The sequence below is a fragment of the Arachis ipaensis genome, chromosome B7 (assembly GCF_059453495.1).
Source record: "Arachis ipaensis isolate K30076 ecotype BB chromosome B7, ASM5945349v1, whole genome shotgun sequence".
Lineage (NCBI taxonomy): Eukaryota > Viridiplantae > Streptophyta > Magnoliopsida > Fabales > Fabaceae > Arachis > Arachis ipaensis.
Window position 1 is genome coordinate 6003034 of NC_142442.1, and position 20190 is coordinate 6023223.

A 20190-nucleotide genomic window follows, 5' to 3' on the forward strand; every position below is an offset into this window, starting at 1 on the left:
TTAAAAAATATTTACCAAAATAAATATTTTTTTTTCAATTTTCGTATATCTCGTTTACTGTATAAACTAGATAGATGTTATCTTGTTTATATTGTAAACGAGATATATGCATTAATAAATAATTAAATATAATTTTTAAAAATAATAAAAAATATTAATGCTTTTAATTTGATCAAACTCTTACAAATGGAATGTTTCAAATACTAGAAAATATAAACCGTCCATTTTAAATAATAGAAAAATAGACTGTCTATTTATCATGTTAACACGTTTACTTTGAAAGTCACATAAGTATACCGTTAAATTGCCCACTATTAAAACGGTTATCTTGACTCTTAGAATCATCCAATCAATCAATCGCTTGTTACATAAAAATTTCGTTTGTTGCATGGGAGTTGATAAAAATTTGAAATATAAGTTAGATAGAACTCAATGGAGATGGATTAATTGGTTTGATGATTCCATTAAGAGTCAATCCAAGATAACCGTGTTAATAGTGGGCAATTTAACGGTGCACTCATGAACGTGTTAACGTGCTTATTTTAAATGGACCGTCTATGTTTATTTTAAATGGACCGTCTATCTTCCCTCTTATTTAAAATGGAAGGTTTATCTTCTCTATTATTTGAAACATTCCATCTTTAAGAGTTTGGTCAAATTAAAAATATTAATATTTTTTATTATTTTCAAAAATTATATTTAATTATTTATTAATGCATATATCTCGTTTATACAAACTACATATATCTCATTTACACTTTAAACGAGATACATGCAAAATTATCTTGTTTATAGTGTAAACGAGATAAAAGAAGGATATTTATTTCGGTAAATATTTTTTAAATTATTTATTTTGGTAATTATTATATTTAATTTATTTATTAAAATAAAAAATCCAATTTTAACCATCCATTTTCATTCATGTAATTTTTTAAATAAAAATTAATCTAATTCAAATTTTTAAAACTTTAATTGATTTATAATTTTGATTAGATAAACAATTTTGACAACTATAAAGATAAATATCTAAAAATCTCAATACTAATTTTATTTTTTACTCCAAAGAACTATGCTCAAAAGTGTATTTGCATCAAATAACATAAACTAATTGTACAAGCTATAAATTCGCAACTTTGCCTACGCTGAAGGTAAATTAAGTACTGCTAACTTTGTAGAAGAAAATTAAACTAATCTTTTGAAATCTTTTTTTTCTTTTTTTGCTTGCTTTGTTTCAAATAACCTTGTTGAGATGTGGCTGGTGATAAAAATACTAAAACAGAAAAGAATAGATTGTCAATTGATATTGTCAAATATAATATTATCACACTATATATTTTAAAAAAATATTATTTGCACACCAAATTCAGCAATTAAAATCAATCACCTTTATATAATTTAACTTATTTTTAATGTGTTTTATACTCCAATGTATCCTCTACATTGATAACTGATTTTTGTAGCTAATTTTAGTGTATATTTTTAAGGAAACTAAATTTGAGAGATATTATATGTTAAAAAATCACGCTTAATAACACCAATTAAAAGGAAAAATTGAAGATCCATTTTGGCCAATACATTTAGAAAAGGGACCATTGTGGTACATGTTACAATCTAATTAGGCAAGAACGAGTGAGACACAATGCAACCCACTCATACTTTCTCGACAAATTGCAGCAGCAATGTCCATAGACTTACACACTAGTGTCAAAACTTTTCTAAAAGACGAATTTTTGGGATCGATTTCAATCCACAAGCCCATCTTCCATCTCCAAAGGATCGATGTTAACTAAGATTTTTGCTTCTTTGATTTCTTTCCTGATGGTTGTTCTGATGATCCTATGATGTATGTCTCAGCATTTATGTTTTCTTCGGATTTGCGCTTCCCTAGCTTCTTTGCTTTTTGCTGTTGATAAACCAAATTTGGATTCAAGTTAGATGATAACACAATCAAGAGACACTCCGAGTTCGACATTCATTTTGGCAAAATGGAAATTCTGCTGAAGTTACCTTTAAGGACTTTGCCATGTCAGCTACATTATTATTATTAGCATCTTCAGATTTATCCACCAGCTTTGCAGGTTCCTGAAGAGTGCAAATAAAATTTTTACAATGCAATAAAGAACATTAAAAACAATACGCTTAGCAAAAATTGTATCAAAAAGTAGAGGATATTGCAAAAGAAATATGAGGAAAACCTTGGGTGGAATGAAGGCCTCTTCTCTTTTCCTCTTGTTTTCAGCAGTTTTTTCCGCTTGCTTCTCCTGCTTCTCTTGCCATTTCTTTGCTGATTTCTTCTTAGCACTTAAGAAGTATTCTCCAGTTTCTAATTCAATATCAACCTGAAACACCATCAATTCATAAATTAACAACAAACCACAGGATGTCAAGACAAGAACAGAACAAACACAATTTAAAACTCTTATGAACATAACTCCTGAGAAAAGGGGAACAAAGGGAGGAGGTTGGAAGTGATGCTAGAAGCGGTCAACAGGTCAGAAGAGATTATACTAAGCAATGATAGAATGAAATCCAACATGACAGGAGATGGTAGTCATTGTCTCACCTTACTGGGCTGTTGAGGAGGCGGGAAAGGAGTATATGGCTTCTTTTCTTTAGATTTAACCTTCTTTTGCTGAACATTTTTCCTAAAAAAGGTGTGGTGTCATAAAGCTGCAGCAGTGTGTGGGTACTATGAATGTTAATACAAAATATCAAATGAATGCAGGCATACTTCTTGAACTTTGGAAGAAACCTATCCCAGTTTTCTTGTGCAAGGGCCGGATCCTTTTCAAGTTCTTTCTTCAGCATAAGAACCTGACAATGTGAAAAAGTGGGGAAATTTGAGAAATTTTTGACACCTGAAGTTTCATACAATAAAATTAGTCTACAGAAAATACAAGTACACTAACCTTAATGTTGTATACAGGATGCATTTTATTCAGCATGCATTCTTCAACAATCCTCCTTACTTGCTTCAAGCCTTTAAATGAACCCATTGCAGCAACTGTATTTCCCTGTGGAATTGTGAACATAAAGTCAAAAGAAGTCAGTTCATTCTGTACTCCACCCAAATCTTGGATCAAGTTGAAGTCCATCTTAACAATCTAGAGCAACAATTAAAACTTACCTGGACAAGAATGTAGCAACCAGTGAGTATTTCAAGTGCCTACACAATAATATAGTGGGAGAAAAGTGAGTTACAAAGGCGAAATCAACAACCAGCAGTATGAATATGAAGACCTTGGGAGAGCTAACAAAGAATTCATCCCAGAGTCGAGAAAAATCAAAATCCTTAAAAAAACAACATACCTTCAATGTGGAAGAATTGGGACCCACAAGATGTTGTCTTCTTTTTACAAAACGCTCCTGCAAAAGTCAATTGAAAGGCATCAGCTTGACTAGACAATATATATACCACCTGAACAAGCAGAAATAATATCTAGCAAACCCTCTTAAAATCTAGGGTAAAATTGAGAGAATCTGCAAAGGAGACTAGAAATTCAGGCAATGCAACGTAGAAATTACCTTATTGCGAACCAAGCCACTAATTTTAATGATGTCACATTGCACTTCATCGTCAAGTATTTTGATTGCCTGAAATCAACCGAGCCCAACATAAGAACCAAATTGCAGCACCAGGTACAAATATATGAAATAAAAAATATCACACAGAACACAGAATTTATGGGTTTGTTTAGGCGCAACGGCAACAATGCTAATATGCTATGTCATAGGTTTTATCAGAGTTTATCAATTTTCAAAAGAAGCCACTCCTTTTAGGTCTATAGACTCAACCTTATGAGAACAGCCTTAACACTAGACCTTCGGGGGTCATATTTTTCACTTCAAAAAACCTTTTTCAATAGTCTGAAACTTTTTATCCTAGTAAAATAAATACTTGTTTTCCTATATCATATTTGGATTCCATCAGAAAGCATTACATTAAAAATTGTTTGAACCTAAAATAAACTAATTCAATCACACACTTATTGCACATACTTGAGTACTTGACAATACAAGCTAGGCTTAAATTCACTCTCAGAAACAGAAAACACCAAAGCTGAAGCACAACAAACAAAGCACATACAAAAAACATAACAATAAGAAAACCGCTACAATTATAAACTATTCATAGCTTTAAGATAAACACAATATCGAATACCTGAGGAGCAGGAACACTTCGTGAAAGAAGCTTAATAAGATCCCTAGCTTTGACAATAATGTAAGGATCCCTCGTCTTCCTGGTCGTGGAAACTGTCATTGAACCCTCAACCTATAAAAATTCCAAATTGCAAACAAAAATTTAACACCATAATTAAGCACATGAATACTTAAACCCTAGCGGAAAGACTTAAGAGAATTAATTACGGTTTTACCAAGTTGAGCTCGCAAGAGATGCCGAATTCCTTGAGCGCGGACTTCACCAAAGGCCAAGCTTCCTGAAGGTACTTCTCGCGGTACTGAGGGAAAAGAGTGGAGAACGAGCTAACCTCAAGCATGCCGCCTTCGTTCCAAGAAGGATCGAACTTCTCGACCTTCCAATGATCGATGTTAGGGTCCTCGTCCCATGGCTTTGGCTTGTCGTGCTTCCCCTTCCGCTTCTCGTTGGTTGGAAGTGGTGGTGCCAAAGCGTCATTGTTTTGGTCCATCGCGTCACCGTCGCGTACCATGGTGGGTGTTAGGGGTTTGCGGTGGAGCGGCGGTGGGAGGTTTTGAGGGTTTTGGAGGGTTCAGAGGCTGCTGGAATGAGCGGGGAGGAGTACTATTTGATGGTTATTCTGTTTTTTTTTTTTTATCTCAAACTTTTTTTAAGGGGAAAAAATGACAAAGTATAGTTATTAGAACCAAACCGATAATCGATCCAATCATGCAACTGAGTCACCGGGTCACTGGTTCAACCGGTGGATTACCGGTTGAACTAGTTAATCCGGTCACAATTAAATATAAATATAAAATTACAAAAAATAAGCTTAAAATTATGAAATCAAAAGCGTGTATTCACAAACACATTAATAACAAACAAGTATCAATTCTTAAACATAACTAATGATGCAAAAGTAGAAAATAAACTGGTCACCAGTACAAAATACTTTTTCAATTTAAATAAAGAGAGCAAAACATGACACAATAAGTAAATTAAAAACTAATTAAGAGCTAAATTCAACAAATTATACCAAATCAATACTGCTTATGCAAGAATCAAATCAATCAATACTAAGAACCAAATCTATTCTTACAGCAACAAATTCAGCTCATTGCTATTCAACAATAAATTCAACTATGATGATTAACAGCAACAAAAAATTTAGCTAAGTAATTATTTCAGCAAGGCAGCAACAAATTCAACTCAGTGATGATTTTCATCAATCGAAAAATTAGCTCAGTGATATTTTCAACAACAAATTTAACTTACAACAACAAATTCAACTTACAAAAACAAATTCAACAAATCCTAGTTCAGTCATGATTTAAAGCAACATTTAGATCAGCTACAAGGCATATTAATTGATTAGCAATTCAGCAACATCTCAAAATACAGGGAAAAGGGAAATCTGGAAAAGAGAGAACAGGGGAAGCAATGATGCAGGGACTCACCAACTATCCACGGCCCACGGCGACGGAGAGAACCCGAAACCAGAAGACGACGAGGGACTACGACTCCACGAAGGCGACGAAGCAAGCGACGACCCCACGAGTTGCTTCCTTCTCCAGCGACGAGGAGCCCAGGGACGAGACTCGAGTGAGACGACGAGGAAGGCCGCGAGATGGACGACGAGACTCCGGCGAGTGAGACTGAGAGAGACTCCAGTGGGCTAGGCAGTGAGTAAGAAGAGAGAGTTTAGAAAGTCTGAGAATTGAGGGAGAAAGACGTTCTTTGAGATGAGCGACAAGAGTTAGGGTTTTGGTTTGAAGTTGGCGTACGACGCCGTTTCATTTAAAAATTAAAAAAGTAAAAAATAACCGGGTCTGGGTTGTATCACGTGGTTATGTAATTAATGAAACCAATGATAGTGAGTTAAATATGATTTCTATTACTCAAGAAAAAAAAATTGAATTAGTAAAATTTTTAAAATAATAAAATAAAAAATATTCCTCCCATTTTTTTCAAAACAGAAAAATAATAGTTACGATTTTTTAAAGAAATATGTGACAAAAAAAATATATAAAATACAATCGTTTTATTTTTTTTTTAGCCATCAATAAAAAAGTGAAAGGTAGAAAAAACAAGTTCTGAGAACCGAACCGTTTTAGTTACTGGTTTATTAATTTATTAGTCTAATCGATCCAAATAGTGGTTCAACCAAAAAAATCGTTTTGAAATAAAATAATAAATAAATTATGAATAAACATCTTAGAATATCATTACAGTCTAATATAAATCTTAAAATATCTTCAAAATTTAAAATACTACATAAAATATCATCAACCTCATCTATATGATCTTATCAAAATACAAACTCAAAAATTAAATAGTAAAAAAACATATCTAAATATTAAATCCCAACATCATGATTTATCAATTATCAAAATCCGCAAGAACTTGTTGCAAATTTGCTTCGGTGGATTAGGATTAGGATTAGCAGCTTCATTCGAAATTAATAAAAGTTTTATTAATCTCTATTTGATTAATACTATTATCCATAACTAAAATTAATAAAAGTTTTATTAATTAAAACAAAATTAAAGACCAGCCACAGCACAATGAAAAATAAAAAAAATTATCAACATGACCATATCTAAATTCTGCCACCAACATTCAACAACAAACAAAGCCAGCAAAACCAGCAATAATTAGGAGCCAGCAACTACAAATCAAAGCAAAATCAGCAACTACAAAACAAAGAAGTATCCATAACCAGATACGAAATTAAAGACTAGCCACAGCACATTGAAAAATCAAAAAATGATCAAACATGACCATATCTAAATTCTGTCACCAACATTCAGCAACAAACAAAGAAATAAAAACAGCAGGACATTCAGCAGCAAAAACACCATTACCAACAGCATTCAGCATTCAGCAACAAAAATTATCATTCAGCAACAAACAGGGCATTCAACAACAAAAATTAGCATTCAACAACAAAGTGTCATCAATCAAATCCATATGATCTTTATCAAAATACAATCTCAAAAGTTAAATAGTAAAAAGAAATATCTAAACATTAAAAACCAACATGAAGATTTATCAATCATCAAAATCCATAAATTAGAAGAACCTTGTGACTGACTATTATTCGAACTAGGTGGATTAGGATTAGCAGAATCATTTGAACTAGGAGGATTGGCAGACGAATTATTACTCAAACAGACATTATCAGCAACTGCTTCTTGATTAATACTTTCATCCATAACTAAAATCAATAAATCATAATCCAAATTAAAAACAGCAACAGAACGGCTAGAAATCCAATAATCATCCATAAGACCATAGAACAGAATCAGTAACAAATCCATTACTCAATTTCAGAATCCGTAACAAATCAGTAACAAAAACACATATTAGAACAGAATCAGTAACATATCAGAAATCAATCACTAACTTCAGAGTTCAGACCACAAACCTTGACTGAGAGAAATTATAAAAGCTAGAAATTATAAAACCAATCAGAAATATGGTTAAAGCATTTCATCAAACATGTTGAGTGCGGCAAAATTAAAACGAAATAAGAGAATCCAAAGCTTAATTTCAATGTGATAGAGAAGAGAACAAAACTATTGTAACTTTAATTTAGTCTATGGAAAAATCCAAACCACTACCAAATCAAATAATTACTTATTGTAGTAGAAATCAGAAGTTGCAGAGTTTGAAGAAGAGTATTGGTGTTGTCTGTTGTGTGAGTGTATTGTCTAGTGGCGGGTTTAGGGAACTCACGGCGGTAACAACAGAGAGCAGTTCGACGGCTGAGTGGAACACGCGGGTTGGTCGCAGAGTTTGAAGCAGAGCAACGTGGCTTCCAGACGAACGCGAACTCGAACGGTGAACAACGAGTGAACGCCGAGCGAACGCGAACGAAGACGCGAACGTGAACGGCAAACAAACGGCGACGGAAGCGCGGCTGAGCAGACAAAGACGACGGACGCCGAGCTCGAGGAAGCAACCGCGATCGGTGACAGCGAACAGGGGTTGAAGAATTGGAGCACGAGGGAAGCTAGATGACGAATGGCGAACTTTGAGTGCGACGAACTGCGGCAGTATGCACCTCCTTGTGGCGGTGGTGTAGGCTTACAGTGCTAGGGTTTTGTGGTTGGGTTTGTGTGATTTCTCTGACTGAAAGAAAGAAAGGGAGAACGGGAGAAAGAAACGAAGGAAGCTTCCCTTTTTTGTGTAAACCGGCCGGTTCCGGTTCGGTCTGACCGGCCAGTTCTCGTTCGGTTCAACGATTTTCCGGTTTTTTATTGTCGGTTTTATATGTCTGACCGAATTTTTAATATTGTCGATTCGCGGTTAAACCGATCCGACCGGCCGGTTTTCAGAACATTGAAAAAAAGAGAGAGGAAAAAAACCGGGAACAAGAACTTATTGGGAATTTGTAGAATAGCTTAATTGAATAGAACATTGTCTTTTATTTTGATAAAAAAATATTATTTTCAATGAAATTTTTTTTAGCGTGTTTGACAAATTTTTTGTAGTAAAAATAAAAACACTAGAAAAATAAAAAAAAATTTTTTGAGAAGCTGTAATTTATATCTTTTTTTAAAGATTTTTTTCTTAAAAAAAAGATATTTTTCATGTAATAAATAAACAAAAAAGTACTTTTATATTTTTTTTTGTGACTAAAAAAGTACTTTTATATTGTTATACCTAAACATAATTGATAGATAAAAAATCTTTTTAGATTAGATACCCAAACATAAAATTACTTCTACTTTTTCATAAGATCTTTTAAAAAAATAACTAAAAAAAGATTTTTTTTTGAGAAGTTCACCCAAACTCAACTATCTATAACACAAAGATTACTAGAAAAAGTAAAAGCGTGGTGCGTCCATAAATTATAAATTTCTAAATTAGAATTAGATTCTGACATCAAAGAATAATTATAACTCAAAAACAATTTAATATAGATTTAGATATATTTTGAATTATACTCTTATAATATAATAATCATATATTTCAAGATTTTTTATTATAATTTTTGAATTGATTATAAAAACTAAAACTAACAGGCCAACAAGCTAATCTTTTTACAATGTCAGATTTTCTATACATAAATTCAGTATATTTATACTTTTTTTTTTTACGGACAGTATATTTATACTTATATAGTTATATTACACACAACTTTTCACACAATTCAGAGAAACAAAAAAAATATTATAACTATAATTTTAGCTACATAAATTATTATATTCTATTTTTTATTTGGTGAACTAAACGGGACATAGGCCCAAAGAAAAAAAAAACCAATAAAAATCTGACTGGGGAATAACTACCCCTTTCCATCATCATGTAATGACTCCTTCAAGTACTGTGGCACAGTATCTAGAAAGATGAAGTCGAGGGAGGGTGAACTTAAGGCCTTAAACTCCTTCTACATAGTTGGCCAGAAAATTGTCCACCTTCTAGCGGGCTCATTATACATTTGTATCTATAGCATTAGGCCTATAAAATGTTGGATAATTCGATAAATATGCTCGTTGTAACAGCAAGATGGAGATATCTTTGATGGTGGGACCAAAAAAAAAAACTTTGATGGTGGGAATAATTTATTGAGTATAATTTATGGCGAAAACTCAAATGCACCTAAAAATTAATAACCGAAAGCCGTTAGACACATGGCTTTTTCACTATGATTTATAGTAACTTGTTTCTTTGAATTAGACACATGGTTTTTTCCATTTTTTTCCCTCTTCAATTAGGGGAAATAACTTATCAAACTTCAAAATGCATTAAAAAAACCACCACCGAGATTATCCATTGCCTATTGAAGAATTCAGATGAAAATAAAATGAGTAATTACAAAGAATTCCCGGGTTCACGTACAATTCGATCGTGCACATACCCAAACACTAGTTGCACATAAATGTCTGCTAAAATTGAGCAGACCCGTAAGTGTAAGAAAATGGCTACTCAAGTTTAAAATTCATAAATTTCCAATAGCCTGAAACCAGAATACTTAGAACTGGCATTTCCATATAAGGCCCTAGTCATCTATTGCTTATATCAGAGAAATATATTATTGTACAAATAAAATGTTGTGAGCTAGTCACTAACAATTGTGATAATGTTATCATGAAGAAAATGATTGCTACAAAATGAATATTTTTTGTACATGGTACACAACAACACCACCCAACTAGAAGGGAGAGAAACGAATGACTTGATTGAATCAGAGTCGGTTCTCAAGCCCTTCCCTTCACTCTTTTCCCCTTCAAGACCCAAACTCACAAACACATGCTAAGAGGGTTAAAATATAGCACAATTAACTAGAACGAAGACAGGAGCAATAGTCCAGCAACCCAATTATCCACTTCTAAAAGTATATTCAGTGTCAAAAGTCTACTACTCCAGAGGTAGCTCATTTTTAGTGACTTCTCTGCACTAGCAACATACACATCACTTGTGACATTGACAACAAAAACCTGCATACGCATACCACTAGTAGTGGTCTACCTCTTTTTCCTAAACTACTACCCATTGAAACATTGGGAAGTTGGACAGAAAAGGGTTTTCCCTCTCCTTTGCCTTTATCATTTTTATCAGCATGATCACCTGCATTTACAAAAGATTCAGAGAGATACCAGTGTGTGACAACAGATATCAGATTCTTTGCCTGACCCTCCTACCATTTGTGTCACCACCTTCTGATAGCTGCGCCCACACGCTCTGAGATTTTTCCCCTCCGCTGCAATTGTCACTCTCACAGCCCGCAATTGTCTTCAAGATCTCTGACTGTAGCCATGGGCATTTTTCTTTCATATGCTCAAATCCATCTGACCTCATAACAGCTAAAAGTCCATACAAAAAAGGAACCATCATATGAAGTATGTAAAAAATTAAGGTAAAGGAAATAACAAGGTCAATGTTTTTAATTAACTCTTTACGCGATTCTCTGCAAGTGTATATGTATGTGTGTGTGTTTGTGCGTGTGTGTGTGTGTGTGTGTGTGTAGCCTGACATGTTTGAAAAATGAATCAAGGAAGTCCAATACTGATAACTAATTATGACACTAATGAAAATCTAATGATTGTGGTGTCCAGTGTGTTCATCTAAGCCAAGGAAACTGCTCCTCATGCCCCAGAATCAGAGCATGGAACAAAAGTCATCCCAGCAATTCATGATCCATAATTTTCTAAAATCTCAAGAACAAACAAAACGAAATGCAAAACACAAACCCCTCACCAGATGCTGTGTTTTATATTGGAATATGCAAGCACAGAAAATTAAAAATAACTAAGAAGGGAAAAGGAAGGAGTGAAAAAAGAAAGTAGTGGAAGAAAACTAACAAAAAGAAAGGGGGGAATTCTAAATTTGAAACTGTATCTGCATTCTAACCATGTTTCATTTCAGGTCTAATTTTAAGTTAGCCGTCACTAACAAAAACTTGCAAGGAAATCATCCCTATTAACGTGTGTATGATTGCAAGTTGAGAAAGAGGTAAAGTGATGACAATAAAGCATACCTGCTAGATTTTGAGCAGCAAATTTTAGGCAAACAGATTTTAACTCTGTAGCATGGCAATTGTCAGCCAAAGTCAAAATATTGGCCACGGAACTCACACAAATGTCCTTGCAAAGACAAGATTCACACATCAGTTTAAGCCTCTCCAAGCCATACTTGTCTGCTGCAGCTAACAACTTCCCTTTCAATGTATCCGAAGCTGGAAAATCACTATATGTGGTAGATGGAACCATGTCCACCTCTTCTGTAAGGGTATCCCTATAGACAAAGTGCAGCATGGCCTGCAAAAGTAAAAGGAAAATTAGGATACCTAGGTAGGGTGCATAATGTTTGTACCTATTTTGCAAGAAAAATACTTTCAAAAATATTTTTTCTGAGTTTATGGAGAGTTGCAGACTGCTTTTATAAGCGCTTCTTTTACAGAGAAAAATCATGATTAGAAAATAATTTAATGTTCTGCTTTCTTTTCTGAGATGCATGTGAGAAGAAAATTCTGGTTTTAAGAGATGCAGAAGAAGGGAGATTTATTAAAAGTATAACCAAAATTTTAATAATTATATCCAAATGCAAAAGAGATTTTTCTTATGATTAAATCAGTTCTGAATAGTATCTTAAACATATATTTTTAAATGTGGTACTAAAAGATTTTGACAAATGATGTACAAAAGCACAATCGAAACAACTCTGACAGGGGGCATGTGGCAATTATTAATTCTTATATAAGTTTTTTACTGTGAAGGGTGCGTAGATGTGTTCTGTTGCGGGTTCTAAATTATGTGCTGAAAAAACTCTCTCCTTTGGAAAGGACATGTACTTGGTAGGTTTTTTTCGCCTTGGGCAGACTATTTCTTTCTTCTCTAGCGAAAAAATGAACAGCAAAATCATTTAACAAGTTCATTTTCAAAGCCATGTGCTGTGTCTATATATTGGCTTACCTTATATTTTTAATGTTTTTTATGCAAACAGAAATGGTAACCTTCAATTTTCAATGGATCAGTTAATCAGCCCGAGCGTCGCACGGGCGTATACTAGTGACGTGTACAGAATCACATGGCATCCGCAAAATCAGTAAAGGCGGGAAAATAAAATAGAATGGCTGTTTCTTTCTACATTTGACAACAATCGTGACTAGATATGGAAAGACTAATGTGCCACATCATTCATTTGTATATCCTCATTTCATTTCATACTAAACAGCTATTTATTTTTTAAAAAGGCTTATCTTTTTGCAATTTGAAAACTTTATCTGTATTTTCTCCCTTAATTCCTGCAATATCATTTTTCTATATAGAAAATCATAAAGTCTAGCAAAAGAACTCAGACGAAAACACAATAACTGAAAGTAAATCCTAGCCAAACTCAATGCCATGAATGAAAGAAAATCAGGAAGGGGACCAAAATAATACGTTTTTACCTTAAAAACCTTAGGTTCTAAATCTGATATTGTGATCTCTCGCTTTTCTGCATCTAAGCCTTCGAAAAACTTCGATCGAAATTGAGGGGATCTAGCAGCCAACACTAACTTATGAGCAGGAAACTTCTCCCCAGCTACATCAAAAGTAACATCTGAGCCTTCCATATTTTCCAATAGCATACCAAAATGAGATCCGATGTCTGACTCTGGTACACTGATAGAGTGAAGTTGCGGACAATCTGTAGCTGAAACCACAACTCCAACTGTACAGTTGATTTTCAAGCAATCGTTCTTAAGAAAATCAGAGGTTTCAAGCACAGACCGTCTGAAAAACCGCTTGTACCCCCTGCAAGAATAGATAAACTTTATCATCACTTCACAACCATCAAAATAGCACAGTACTTTTTTTCGCATTAACCCAGCATCCATTTCAGCGTCTAATTGGCATAAAGGGGAAGACAAAAGGAATATGATGATGTATCGAAGACACTAAAAAGGACAGAATTAATGGAACGCGCGCTTTTTTTTCCGTTAAGCATTCGATTTGTGCATCACAAGACCCATGGCAAAAATAACAATTATCCATATAAATTACAATAAATACTATTCTGACCAGTATAATGTTTTCAATTGAGTTAATTATGAGCAAGAACGACCCAATCAAGAACAATAATGAACTGTTCCTCTAAGTCTAAGGAAGAACAATAATGAACTCACTTTGAGATGACAATGTTACATTCCAACTCCACTTCTATCATATAAAAAATTATTCTCTCCTCACACCATCATTTTGTATCCACAAACATTGAATTATGAGCGTATCAAATATACAAAGTTAAGAATATTGCAGAATGGAGTAAATAATCATGAACCTGAGGCCAGATAATCCCTAATTTCTCCTCACATATGCAACATAAGCTTCATTACACATACAAACACCATGAAAAATCAAAATCGAACTAAATATCACCGCAAACCAAAAGAAAGGAAAAGCAAAATCAAACTCGGAACACAATAGAATTGTCATAGGATTCATATATAAACTAGGAAAAAGAAAAATCGAGAATCCGTAAAACCCTACCACATGCTTCCCTTGTACTTGAGGGTGTAAGGTCCACTCTCGAGCGACCGATCGAAGTGGCTATGGACCTTATGCTTTCCCTGTCCACTCTGATCAACAAGCGTGAGCTCGAAAAGCGCCCTCACATCGGTTCCTTCGCTAGCGAGAGCGATGAACGCCGAAACGTAAGCTGAGTTATCCTCCGGATTCTTCCCGTCGGGGTAGAAGTAGATCGCCCACTGGTAACCTCCGACACAGAAAACGTCGCTCGCGATGTGTTTTCCGATTCCCATACCCTTCGCCAAAGAGTAACCCTGGATCACAAACTTATGTGAGCCGTTCACCGTCTGCGTCACCGACCGCGAGGTCGTCGGAGACATCAGCGCCATCGCCGTCGCCGACTTCTCTGGCGTCGTCGAGGTTCCGGCCATGGCGGTTGGTTGTTAGCTCTCTGCTATCAGAATCGCAGATTCATGCGATTTCGGTGCGAAACGAAACGACGACGGAGAACGAATTCAGCTCAATCTGAACGGGAAATGAAATTAAATTGAAGCTGAAATGGAAATAAAAACGAAAGTGAACTGGATTTGGGGAATCTGAGGAATTTGGAATCTAAATTCCAATTTTGCTTTTATTTAATTTAACTCTCTTTTTTTTTTCTAATTTTGTTTTTCTTTTTTTGCTGGGAAGGAAGAAGAAAAGAGTAAGAGTTTTGGGTTTGAGATTGGTATTGAATTGGGTGCGTCAGTCGTCACGGTCTGGAGACTTCTGAGGTAACGGTGGTTGACGTCATTGGGGGAAAATTTTTGAAATGAAAAAATTGATAGTAATAAAATTTCGAACTAATCAAATTGCGTTAAAATGAGGCAATTTTCTTAAATAAATAAAATAGAGATCAATTTTATTTGATTATACATTTTTTAAAACGAAAACATAAATATATTTTTTTATGAATTTATAGAAATCTCTATTGACAATAGCGGTTTATGTGTATTGAATGTTGAACGTAAATTATTGGAGGTATTAATGATTTAGATTGAGTGTGTTACTAATATCCAAGTGTCTAACTTCAAAAGTGTCTAGTATATCAAGAGTTTTCAATTTGAAATGGATGCTTCATTCGGGAAAATGCTCAATTTTTTTTCATGAATCAAATATTCACGCTTCTATTTGGAATAACACCCTTTATTTTGAGTGTTAACAACGTCTATTTTGAGAAAAAAGTAGGTTCGCAGGTATTACTCTTAGATGATGCCCTTTGAGTTAGGCGTTATCAGCGCCGAACTTTCTTTGAATTAATGATTAAAGTATGCATGCATGTGCTATTAATTAATAATGAAATGCAAAAAGCATGCATGCACTAATGTTAATTCATGAAGCTTATATGCATGTTAATAGCCTGAATCAAACAATGAAACATGCATGTTGAAGGCGTTGTTGACGCCACTTAATGAAGCATGCAAGCAATCTATATTATTCAAGAAACAAGCAAAGCATGCAAAGATAGTTTGACGTTGTTGGTAATACCCAACTCAAAGGGCGCCATTCAAAAATAATGCCTACGAGTATACTTTATTTCTAAAAGGACGTTGTTAACGTCTAAAATGAGATGAGGGGCGTTATTCCAACTAGAAGTGTGAATATTTAATTTATGAGAGAAACTTGAGCGTTACCACAATAAAGCACCAATTTCAAATTGGAAGCTCCTGACATACTATACACTCTTAGAGTTGGACACTTAGGCATTAGTAACACGTTCAACATAAACCGTTCTTGTCTTCATCTTTACGTTCAACATCCAACACACATAAATTGCTATTGTTTGTAGTGATTTATGTCTAAATAACGTTCTACAAAAATCACTGCTGTTTATAACAGTTTACGTTATCTCCTAATCCGTCTTAATTCACTATTGTCAGTAATAATTTTCATAGATTCATAAAAAAATGTATTTATTTAAAAAATGTGTAATTAAGTAAAATTAATATCCATTTATTTATTTAAAAAAATTACCCTTAAAATTAATTATATGTATGGGTGTAGAAATTTTAAGAATAAGATTTTCTAGAGCAAAGAAGTAAGAGTTTAAGACAGCGTTGAGGTCGAATGTAGACCTTCTAGTGTTTTAAAAGAAATTTGAGATTAGTTCAAAGGGATCTTGGTGTGTCTTTTTATTTTTTAGGACTTTGTTTTTTTTATTTAATTATTTTAAATTTTCATTCACCAAAAAAAGAAATAAGAAGTTAATAAAGCCATAAAGTTAATTAATTTTAGGATTAATTTGAAAAGTTTTAAGAATTATTTTTTTGGCTTTTAATTTTTGAAAAATCATATTAACGATGATGACACAATTTTTTACATACGTTTTTAATTTTTTTAAAAATTATTTAAAAACTTTTAAAATTTTTTCAAAAATTATTTTATCACTTATATTTATTACATAATTTTAAAATAAATATTTCTATAATAATTTTTTTAAACACAAAATTAACTTATTTATAAATTATTTTTAATATAAATTCTTATATTTTAAAGTTTTTTTCAGAAACATTTAATTAAATTATTTATCTAAATTAGTCCTTAGATTAAGATAATAAAATACATAGTTTATAAAAATTATAAAATTAATATTAATTAATTTTTTATTTTATCACCTTAACAACGTCTTTACTTTAAAATATCTACATTTAAAATTTTATTAGCTTAATTCATAATTTTAATAGGTTAAAATAAATGAATCTTCCAATTTAATCTACTTTAACAATTCTTTTATATAGTTTTTAAATAATCTTTATATAATAAGTATGGTTTTAACTATTTTAGTTATATATTAAAAATTAATTATTTATATAAAATATATATTAAATTATAAAATAATATATTTATTTATATGTAAATATATAATAGTTATTTTTTAGTACACATATTATATAGTTTGTTATGATTTTAGTGTAATCTTCCAAAACAAATGCAACAAAATTAGTAAAGTTTTAAATTTGTTATTAAAAATAATTAAATTCTTTTAATAAAAGGTACTGATACGATTTATTATATATATTTTATATAAATAATAAATTGAATGAAGCTAATTCAATTTAGAGTAAAGTATATTTTTTGTTTCTAAAGTTTGGTAAAAGTTTTAAAAATATCTCTAAATTTTATTTTGTTTCAATTTTGTCCTAAAAGTTTTTTATTTGCATGAAATACATTCTCGACGGCTAAATTTTCAAAAAATTTAAGACCAATCTAATAATAATACATGAAAATTATGCTTGATTTGATTGGGTTGAAGATTGTTCTTATAAAATCGTCGTTAAATTGGTCTTAAATTTTATGAAAAATTAACCATCAAAAATATATTTGATGTAAATCGAAAATTATTGGGACAGTTAAAACAAAATGAAATTTAGGAGTATTTTTAAAATTTTTGCTAAATTTTAAAGATAAAAAATATACTTTATCTTTTAATTTATATATAAATGTTTAAATTGGATCTGTTTGATTCAATTTGTATAAATATATTTAAAACAGACGTATAATTAATTTTTATTCAAAATATTTACGTAAAATTATTTTTTCATTAATTTATTGATATCAATTATTTAATTTTTTTATTTTAAAATAGTATGATCCCTATAAATTTGTGAAGTATTAAAATGTCAAATGTGCCCTTGATTTTGTGCAAAGTCTGGTGACGTGGTGGGGTATTATTGGAAGAGGGGGAGCCTAATCAGCCTATGAAAGCTTAATTTGAATCCAGTTAAGCAGTTTTACTCAATAAAGTGTTCAAAAATCAAAAAGCAAAGAAAGAGAAGGTAGGTAAGGTTAATAAACGTTTGTAGAATTTAGACTTTTGTGGATAAAAAAAGGTAGGAGCATGTCTGATGTGATGTGATGTGAGTAGGGAGTGGAGTGACTTGTTAACTCTAACGGCTGGGCTTTGGGCTTCGAAACTTTTATTAATAACATTGGGTTTGGGTTAGAAAGAATGATTCTTTGTTTGGATGCCAATGATGATCATCGATCTATTTCTTTATGGTACACAAAAACATAACGCTAAATTGCAAAGTGTTTTTTTTTTTTGAATGTACACATGTATATATTCAGTTAGAATAGATATTATTGGTCTAATAGTAGAGATAGACTAAGATTGATAGAAACCAAGTATAAGATAGTTTGGTAACTGAGACTAGGACATTGAAATTATTGTATTTGACTATCAAAGGTTAGAATTAAAATTTTAATTTTTTCAGTATTTTTAGAAAATAGAAATATAAAGAACTGAAATTTTAAAAAACGAAAATTGAAATTTTAATAACATTTTATTCTTAAAATATTCTCGTTTAAAATTTTATATTTTTAAATCTATTCTTTACTTCCAATGCAATCCCACTTTACTTCTTACGGGGCGGATTTTTGCTATATCCGACTCCGCCTCATCCTACAATAATTCGCATAAAATCCGTCCCGCTTTTATTCGCAGTAGTAAAAGGTTGAACCCTAACCCGCCTCTGCAGGTATCCGCCCCGCCTTTATAATTATTAAAATCTAATAAATAAAATTAAATTTCAAAATTTATATAACCATCATCACATACATAATATAAATTAAAGTAAAATTTTAAATATAATACAATATTATTAATCATTTTACTAATTATTTTACATATATTACACACACACACACATATATATCGGGGCGAGTAGTACCTAAATCCGGTCCCACCCCACCCCGCTAAAACCCACTCTGAGCAGGTAGGGGTGGGTGGATACCCGCGAGTTCGAGTGGTGTTGCCATCCCTACAATCTCATCTCATCACCACACCTCTGCCACCAACAACAATAATAATACTGTCACATAAATGATAAATCAGATTCCACAACAACAACAACAAACTCATAACACCATATCAAATTCCACCACTAACAACAATAGTAATACTAAAAATAACAACAATCTCATAACATATGTCAAAATCAAATTCAAAAGAGGAATTCAAAATCAGAATAGAAAAGAGAAAAATAGTGGAACACAGAAGCGATACGACGACGTAAAACTGGAACAGAGACGGCGTGGCGAGCACAGGAAACGGAGGCAGCACGACGAATCATCAGTGAGTACAGGGGACAGAAGCGCAATAACCACAACCTTAGTAGAGTGACGTTTTGGGATGTTGCCGTGTTGTACAACCGCAGAGCAAGCTACTGCCAAGAGAGAGTCAAACTTCGATAGAGGCAGAGCTTCGAAGAGGAGCAGAGCAAAATCTGCAGAGGAGCCAACACAATGGCGATAGAAGAAGCAGAGCCAGACGAGGCATGAGGTGCGACACGAGAGAGAGAGAGAGAGAGAGAGAGAGAGAGAGAGAGAGAGAGAGAGAGAGAGAGAGAGAGAGAGAGATGAATTGCATTTTAAGGGGCTAGGGTTTTTTTAAGTGAGATATAAATAGGGATATTTTAGTAAATCAAATAGAATATTGAGATATAACTCAATTTTGTATACTCTATACAAAACATAATAATTAAACTTACAATTATGCTACGTTACCAACATTCTTTCTGCCAAGATCTGCCAACATTAGTTGGGCTGGATACCAAGCCCATTCACTTACAAAAGCCACATCCAAGTTAACCTGGATTAAACCTAATTTACCCCATTAAACCTAATTTACTATAGACCCACATTGACTTACCGTGGATGATCTCTCCCAACCTCCCCTATCCGCATCCAGTGCTGCATAGCCTCCATTGTTGCTATCTCCGCCGTCAAGAGAAATCAACGCCGCCGGACCACCTGACCACGACGTCAAGAGTACGGTCCCATAGTTGCCGTGAAGCCGCCAGGTCTGGTGCATGTTATCGTCGGAGGTGCCTCGAAAACGCATCTGGTTGTCCGACCTTCAACAACACGCAGCAACCCAGCGCCGCCTCACCACACGCCGCGGCTGAATTCATCGGGTCGTGTGGGTTCGCTAGAAACCCCATGGCTTTCTGGATTCGCCCCTCCCACCGAGTGCCACTCCTTCACTCGCGGACGAGCCCGAATAGAAGGGTGTCTTCCCTTCGGCACCATCGCGACACTACGAGGTTAGTGGGT

The 20190-nt window shown here is 33.3% G+C and overlaps 2 protein-coding genes across 4 annotated transcripts; both read right to left on the bottom strand.

Annotated features, from left to right (window-relative positions):
* Positions 1 to 1476: 1476 nt before the first annotated feature.
* Positions 1477 to 8274, bottom strand: LOC107608790 (RNA-binding KH domain-containing protein). Of its 3 annotated transcripts, XM_088493264.1 has the most exons (13): positions 7877 to 8274; positions 5596 to 5813; positions 4377 to 4802; positions 4163 to 4273; positions 3526 to 3594; positions 3310 to 3366; positions 3128 to 3166; positions 2910 to 3014; positions 2732 to 2814; positions 2564 to 2645; positions 2196 to 2339; positions 2008 to 2082; positions 1477 to 1903 (listed from the first exon to the last, which is right to left on the bottom strand). In XM_088493264.1, exons 3-13 carry the CDS (start codon positions 4668 to 4670, stop codon positions 1787 to 1789), a joined length of 1176 nt encoding a protein of 391 aa, XP_088349390.1. In that variant the 5' UTR covers positions 4671 to 4802; positions 5596 to 5813; positions 7877 to 8274; the 3' UTR covers positions 1477 to 1786. The 3 variants fall into 3 exon arrangements, with proteins under 3 accessions (XP_088349390.1, XP_088349392.1, XP_088349391.1); XM_088493266.1 differs by lacking the exon at positions 5596 to 5813; XM_088493265.1 differs by lacking the exon at positions 7877 to 8274 and having other exon boundaries at positions 5596 to 5959.
* Positions 8275 to 10130: 1856 nt separating this feature from the next.
* BPM5 (BTB-POZ and MATH domain 5) lies at positions 10131 to 14857 on the bottom strand. The gene is made up of 5 exons (XM_016311188.3): positions 14119 to 14857; positions 13038 to 13383; positions 11625 to 11904; positions 10789 to 10950; positions 10131 to 10714 (listed from the first exon to the last, which is right to left on the bottom strand). Exons 1-5 carry the CDS (start codon positions 14526 to 14528, stop codon positions 10527 to 10529), a joined length of 1386 nt encoding a protein of 461 aa, XP_016166674.1. The 5' UTR covers positions 14529 to 14857; the 3' UTR covers positions 10131 to 10526.
* Positions 14858 to 20190: the final 5333 nt, after the last annotated feature.

Excerpts from the sequence above, each read along its gene's own strand:
- BPM5 (XM_016311188.3), bottom strand. The coding sequence starts at position 14,528 with ATGGCCGGAACCTCGACGACGCCAGAGAAGTCGGCGACGGCGATGGCG. Across the intron at positions 11,905-13,037 it reads TAGAACCTAAGGTTTTTAAG|GCCATGCTGCACTTTGTCTA; the intron begins GTAAAAACGTAT and ends TTACTTTTGCAG. Across the intron at positions 10,715-10,788 it reads AGAAGGTGGTGACACAAATG|GTGATCATGCTGATAAAAAT; the intron begins GTAGGAGGGTCA and ends TTGTAAATGCAG.
- LOC107608790 (XM_088493266.1), bottom strand. The coding sequence starts at position 4,670 with ATGGTACGCGACGGTGACGCGATGGACCAAAACAATGACGCTTTGGCA. Across the intron at positions 3,167-3,309 it reads CCAATTCTTCCACATTGAAG|GCACTTGAAATACTCACTGG; the intron begins GTATGTTGTTTT and ends ATTATTGTGTAG. Across the intron at positions 2,083-2,195 it reads AGGCCTTCATTCCACCCAAG|GAACCTGCAAAGCTGGTGGA; the intron begins GTTTTCCTCATA and ends TGCACTCTTCAG.